The following is a 7,400-nucleotide window of genomic DNA, read 5'->3' on the forward strand; positions in this document are numbered from 1 at the left end:
TAGAACACATACACAAATAGGAAACAAAAAAGAGAAATGCTAACCACACTGCAGTGAAGCGAAATGAGGAACGTGAATGTGAATGTAAAACCAAACTGCTACGGAGTAAACAAAGAAATAAGTTATTGCAACAAAACCACTCAGCTAAAGAAGGCCGCAAACGGACGAACGACACTGAAAAACATGAGCGAATGTACAACAAGAAAATGATTTTGGCCAAACACAACACATGAAACAAATTCCACAACATGAGCGTATGCTAGCACAGTCTACAAGGGGCAGCTGAAACCGGGTCACGTCAGCACAGTTCGGCACTGGTTTTGTTAAATTAGACTTTCATTCTTTAATATTCTGTGCCCCACGAGAAGGGCTGCACGATGTCTTGAGTCAATGTTTTTTAAAGTGCTTCAGAAGCTTTACTGTCAAGTAACTTATATGGGACAAATTGGCGTCTGCCATTCGTTTGTGGGATGAGCGAAAAATGAAAATCACTGTTGAGATCACATTCCAAAAACGATGGACTACTCTAGATAAACCTAGAAAAGCAGGTTTTCGCGTATCGCGGCAAACAGGGTTCGCAGCTTGCTAACTTATGCAAAGTAAATGGTATCGTAATGGCTTCAATCGTACGGTGTTTTGCTAAGAACTAACGAAAGACAAAATGAAACGAAAAATCGCAACCTCTCAATAGCTCCCGTAATCGCTTGCATCGGTCAAAAGGTGTGTTTGTTGCACTGCACTTGAGCCAGGAGCCGGGAGGTTTCTACTAGTGCCCAGCGTCCCGTTCCCGGCTGTACGCCGGCTTACTTACCGTCCACTGGTGGCAGCAGCCGTTTATCGTAGCGGGAATTTTTTAACAGATGATCTAAAATTTCCTTATCCGACTTTCCTTCGGCGAATCTGCGGAGATGGTCGAAGCAGAGACAAGAACACGATACGAGTGAGCGAGTTGAATGGTGAATTTGAGCGCAGCGCTAATCGAATGTACAGAAAACAATAAAACCTAACGAAACGTAACCACGCACGTAATCAGGCATGCAGTTAAAACTAACTTAAATGACCCAAACATAAATAGTCAAATATTGCTTTCGCAACCAACTTTCATTTTGGAAACTTTCGGTTTACTCAGTTTCTCGCGAGCTAGGTTTTTTTGTGCGATCTTTTCGATCCTCTGACTTGCTCTTGTGATTTATAACATATTGTGTTTATTATTTACCGAACTCTTCCTCTTCTGTTTGGCAAAGTTAGACATTATGGTAGAGAAACAAACAATGCAGCGGTTAGGATTAAAGTTTTTTTTCGTTTATGTGATTTCTACAAGTTGTTTCGCTTGCAGTACATGCGGCAAACAGTGGGCACTAGTATGTTGAGCAAAATGAGGAAGCGCATTCTCTAAGTGGTAATTTGAGGCAGATTGCCTTAAATTGTTTGAAGTGTGCCGCTTTAGAATAGGCTAGCTTGTTGGCTATTTGGCTACTTCCATGAAAGCTGGCATGATAGTCAACGAAATGCTTTAAATAAATTTACCTCGGAAGGTTTGATAGAGTGAACCACAAACGTAACGTAAGTAGGAATAAAGCATGACTCAACACAAACAAAATACAACTCATGTAATGTAAGTGAAGTTGAGAAGAGAAATGCGTCAAGTGAGAGATGAAAACGCAAGCCGCAAGTGAAGAAAGATAGAACAGAAAAACGGAGGAAACAATATGACCAAAGCACGAAGTAAACCAAACGACCCGGATGCGGAACCAAAGCCATAGGCGTGACAACCAGGTCCAGATGATGGCGGTATGTGGATGCGAGATTTCGATAGGCCATCCCCGCGGGTACTTACATTGGGTGTGCTGTGTCTGAGGCAACTGTTGGTATCGTTAGATAACATAACGCTAGTAGTACACTAGAGGCTGCGTATAAACAAAGTGAATGTCTTACAAGATGGTGACTACTGGTTGCCTTCGCTACCGGCAGGATGGCCTCGTCCCGGTGGCGGCCGGCCCTGCTCTGGACGTTCGGCTGGCTCAGGTCGTTGGTCCGGCTGCACCAGGCGGCACTCGGCGGCCCTTGGTTGGACGGTGTGACAGTGAAGGTAGGTACGTTCGCCACGGCCGGACGGTCCGGCTCGGCCCCGCCGGCCATCGGACCATCCTGGAGCGGCCGTGCGTCCGACGCTACCAGATGGCGGCTGAGGAATTGCGTGAGCTTGTCCAGCACGATTGTCGAGTACTCGTCGAGTACGGCCGCCGGTGAGCAAGACACGGTGAAAAACGGGGCGCAGCTGGCGGGCCAGCTTCCTCCATGTGGTGCTGGTGACGACACTTTCAACTGCGGTTCCGGGTTCGTCGGCGCAGGTGGCGCATTAGCGTGGTTCGGCGTTGGGTGGCGACGTCGCACCTTGAGGTTTACGGTTGCCGCTCTGAGTGCCGTTCGTTGCTCGGCGTGGCCATAGTGCTGGTAGGGTGCGAGGCTCGCAAAATCCGATCGGTCCGATCGCGGCACTCGATCCTGAGGGCGGAGCGCAGTTTCACACGAGAAACCCATATTTGGACATCTGCAAAGAGTTGGAGAAACGGATCAGATCATAGTCTTGCGGTTGGTATTAAATTTCCTTAAAAGATGCCTTCTTTTCGATTATTCTTCGTAGGATGCAGAATATGAAGCATTAATGATGAGCGAGGCGCGAAACAAATCCACAAAAATGGGATTTCGAAAATTATGCTTAGCGCCATAAATCATCGTGACGCGCAGCAACGCGAGCTTATGCCGCGACCATTGACCCATTAATTTCAAATTAATACCGATTCGATTACCAGCCATGACTTGGCGTTCAATTCTTAATCCCACTTCCGGTGGCGCTCGCGCTTTTTCAACAAGATGATTACGAACGATTATGGTGTTTCTTCGGCCGACAGTGAAATAAAAGTAATCGAGATGAAAATAATCTTTGCCGCTGCTGGAACGGTAAACGGAACGTTTCCTCGAGGGCCTTCATTAAATGAGCGAGCGAGATCAAATGCTGAGGCCACCAACATCAGCTGTACAAAACGGGGCCACGAAAAGGGCACCATAAAATGTGGTCGAATATCCTGAGCATTGCGCAGTATTGTGCGGCGGTCTGATTATTTGCGACGAATAATTACGCAAACAAAAAAAAACAAAAACCCAACGCTAGTAAGGGAGAGTCCTGTGAGTCCTGAGAGATGGAGAGAGAGAGAAAGTTTTTTCTTTACCCATTCAAGAGCCGTGGTTTGAAAATGCATTAAACATCTTGTGAGATCCCGTCGGGGCCCGAACCTCGAGCCCGCATTAATCCCAATTGGTATTTCAAACAACGACATTGTTCGCCCATTTGGCCGCCCGCCGGTAGCCCGCCGGTTGCCCGAGGGCTTTTATATTTTTATTTGCAGCCTACCAAAGGCGTAGCCCTCGCGCCTGGAGCGGGCAGGACGTGGAAAACAGGACTTCGCAAGGTATTCGCACGGGAAATCGATTCCAACTTTATGTGCTTCTCTCGCTCGCAGTCTTTAGTCGTTTATGAACCAGCACTTCGATCTTTACGATCGATCTACTAGTAGCTCGGTGTTCGGGTGTGTGTGTGTGTGTCTAATGGAAAACGACTGTCTTCCCAGGGCACCTTCTCATCTACCCTTTCACGTTTAACGGCACCGGCTGGCGATGGGTTAAAGTTTGCAAGTGCTAAACCATGTGGTTTAATTGGATGGAAGTCGTGGGGCTCGTTGGGCAACCTGTTCTACCAATTTTGTTGCTGGCTCTGTGGAGGAGCATCTTTGCCACTGTTTGATCGAAGCGTTGTGCAGTTTTGTTGCAGCCACACAAGAGATTGGCTTCCTGGTCAATGTACGCCCATGTTTCGGGCCTACTCATTTCGTCCTTATTTCGTCGCAATTTTCGATTGTAAATCCGAAGTGTAACATTCGTTCGGATGAGGGACACTTGGAACAGCACAGCGTTTGGAGCTGCCACAAGTCACACTCTGATAAAATCTTCAAATTTGCTTCGTAATTGCAAAATCGATGGAATGTATAACCTCCAGCGATGGCTCTAGAGCTCTAGCTGTTTGGCTGAGCGCAGTTCCGTCGTATTGTCCACGTCCACGCAAACAATACGATGCGCTTGGGATGATTCAGAGACAGTGATTGTGAGTTTTGGTGTTCCCATTGCTTCCCGAACAATGGTGCATTTAATTGTACGCAGAATGTCCTGTGGGACGATTCGATGAAGAAATTGTGGAAAGAGCAAAAGCCTAAACGCAACTCATTTTCAGTATTAAACCGATTGCACTCCACAACCACTGGACGTGCCCTGAGGTCGGTCGGGGCGAGGACTCGCGATGAGCATTACGGTTTTTATGCTGTCCCAGACCGGAGCCTTCGGCAAGGGATCGCCCGACGCACTCTAATGCCCTGACCCATTAGCGGCCCGGATCCCAATCTATCTAAAGCCGCCGTGACTTTGAATCGCTCGATGTTTGGGATGAAAATTCCATAAATTTGTCAATAGCGCTACACAGCGATGGACGACATCGTCCCACGGTGGCCGGGGACATGACATTGCACACAGTGCCCAATCCTAGTGAGGCACATTAATCAAACGATTAATTTGAAAAACCCCGGAGGAGCCCGACGCCCCACTCAACACATCCGAAGAGGGAGCTCTCTCTGTGGGGAATAGCGCCCAGCTGCAGGGCGAGCTTTGGGTATGCTGTAATGAAATTAGTTGGATAATTAATTATCACTGCACCACACCGGAGATGGCCAGTGCAGCACCGGATAGGGCACGGTGGACACTACTTGAGCATTTTAGTGAAATGGAAATATGATTAGAGCTACGTTGGTGTATTAATGAAAAGTGTTGTACGATTTACGGGCGTACTTTGGCCTTATTGATGGGCTTTTGGCGCCCAAATGGCGGATGGAATCGGTACGGTAATGTATATAAAGTGAGCAACGCTAGTAAGGCAAGTTTTCCGAAACGGTTTTATCATTTAAATTAATATCAACCATGTTGGAGCATATATCTTAAAGGAATCAGTGTGTTTTCCACTTTAGTACAAATTAAATTATTGAGTTTTACAGGATGACCGTTTTTGTTGTAATTTTTATCCACGCTACTGAAAGGATAAAAAGGGCCTTTCTTTTGAAAAAATTTTATTTCAAAGATTTGTTCCCATTCAGCTCTTATAGCAATCAATGTTTTGTTGCTAAAGATTTTCGTTTTAGTACAAAAATATCAAGTACTAAAATTTAAACCAACTTAAGAGATAGCGTATGGTTGTGGTATAACATTTTTATTAATAAAGTTCAGCAAAATAATTAGAACATTGAGGCTTTGAAAGGATGCACAGAATATTGGGCATTAAACAAATTAACACAATGATAGCTTTTCTTGACAAATAATCAAAATCAAATTATATTCCAAAGGATTTCGCCCGAAAATCATTAACCCAACATTATTCAGTAAGAATTCGGTTTAAATTGTTAAACTTTGCAGTTAAATTTGTGGCTGTAGAGAGGCGCCGCAGCATCGCGCTCACCTTGTGCCACCCCAATGCGTTGGGCAGTTTAATTTCAAAACCCACACGTAAAGCGGCAAGGAGTGCACCCAACCCAATGCACGCAAATCCATAAATATTCATATGCGCGATGGATGACCAATTTGGCGCGCGTCCGGCCGACCCGAAAATGAAGTCAACTGGAAGCGAATGCATTTTGGAACGGGGCTGTTCAGGACACGCACGCTGCTGGTAAAGTGCAAAGGCCAAATATGTGTTGACGTTATTTAATTACCGCCGTGGCACTATCAAATTGCATTAGATAAATTATGGGATCCCTGGTGGTTCGAGGTGGTGGTTGTTACCGATCCGGGCAGGCTATCGCAGTACAGCCATTTCCGTTTGCGTTCTAATGATGTTTGGCCGCGAGTTCAACGGACCGATTCCGACCGGAGGATACTATTACCGCTGCGTAATGATTAATCAGCTACGTCGGTTCAAGTTTCACTTTCTTCACGCCATCGTTTACTTGCTGCCACCGCAATTGGCATTTGATCAGTGAATGTGTCTGTGCGCAAGCAAAGGGATCTCATGTTTCAGAAAGGTGACGACGATGTCAAAAGTACTGTCACGTTTTAATACTGTTCTACTGCAAAGGCTCACTGAGGTTTGCTGACTACACGTGGAGAAATCGAACGCGAATAGCAGCAGACATCTTGCAAATGTCTTGCGCTTTCGATTTAAATATTCAAAGCTCAATGAATGTTTCACGGCGGAGAGCTCAATCAGAAAGCGTATCGATGATGTTGCCATCGTGCCACTCCTGGCAGCCAGGATGTCAACATCGAGACCGGAGCGATACAGCTGAAGCAGCTGGCTGTGTGTACTCGATGCTAATGTTTTATTTATCACCCCATCGGCGCGTGTTGTGACAAGAATTAGGGGAGCGCTTGCCATCTGCTGGCATGGGGCGTATTTTCTTCCCTGGTTAATGCAAGATCCTTAGGGCTCGGAGCAGTTTGCCAAACGTCAGTACACAAGTCCACGCCCGTCGGAATCACTGAACCTTTCCGAGATTTTCTTCGCAGAACTGAAGCGGAGCGCCACGTTCTCATGAACCGGTTTCGGATACGAAGAGCCCGGGGCCGAAGTGTCGAGTTTATTTCATTATGATTTTGTCGCGTCGAGGCGAAAGTCTATGACAACAATTTGCTTTATTGGGTCGTCGCTTGCGGGTGCGCCTGCCAGTGGAAGGCGGTCGGTGGCCTATCGCTGTCAAAAGCGATCCGATCCGCCGCTTTCCGAACCAAAATGGCCAAATTAAGACATAATAGTCGCGACGGACGATACCGTTGAATTGGGAGTGGAAAGTGCAAAATAAAAGAAAGAAAACACGGTCGGAAATGGAAACTTTTGCGCCCGAAAGAAATTTGCTGTCTCATTTTGCTGCTGCTTAACAATTCAAATTTTTCAAACCGGTGCAAAAGTTTCACGCCGTAAATATTCCAGGGAGCGGAGTTTGAAGTTGTAGTTCAGCTGGGGCGTTTTTTCTGTTCCTTGTGATTCGTGTCTTCCTGGGTTCTGGCTGCTAGCGGGAGCTGTTTTTTAACCGACTTTGAGACGTTTTCGAGAGACATCCGGTTGCAAATTGAAAACAATTTTTGTATCCTTCTTTCTGGTGCACAACTGGAGCGGAATTAAGAATACCTAACTTTCGCTGTTTTAATTGTATTCGAGAAGTAGTGCTTATTAAATACAAATTAATTTAAAAAAAACGTTTGAAAAACCTAACTATAAGTGATTAAATGCAATTAACCATCTTTTTGCGTGGAATCCTGTTTGTACCACATTATAAAATCCAATTTCAATCGCATTTTAAAGCAACGAA

At 45.8% G+C, this 7,400-nt stretch overlaps 1 protein-coding gene across 1 annotated transcript in view; it reads right to left on the reverse strand.

Moving 5' to 3' along the window:
• The window catches only part of LOC128266965 (gamma-aminobutyric acid receptor subunit alpha-4), a 28,843-nt gene extending 26,299 nt beyond the window's left edge, over positions 1-2,544 (reverse strand). Inside the window, exons 1-3 of the mRNA XM_053003755.1 lie at positions 1,838-2,544; positions 1,217-1,231; positions 812-900 (exon numbers count right to left, since the gene is read on the reverse strand). Coding sequence (XP_052859715.1) covers positions 812-900; positions 1,217-1,231; positions 1,838-2,541 — 808 coding nt within the window. The 5' untranslated portion in view covers positions 2,542-2,544. The remainder of the gene's footprint in view (positions 1-811; positions 901-1,216; positions 1,232-1,837) is intronic.
• Between the last annotated feature and the right edge of the window lie 4,856 nt (positions 2,545-7,400).

This window comes from Anopheles cruzii, chromosome 2, assembly GCF_943734635.1.
Source record: "Anopheles cruzii chromosome 2, idAnoCruzAS_RS32_06, whole genome shotgun sequence".
NCBI lineage: Eukaryota > Metazoa > Arthropoda > Insecta > Diptera > Culicidae > Anopheles > Anopheles cruzii.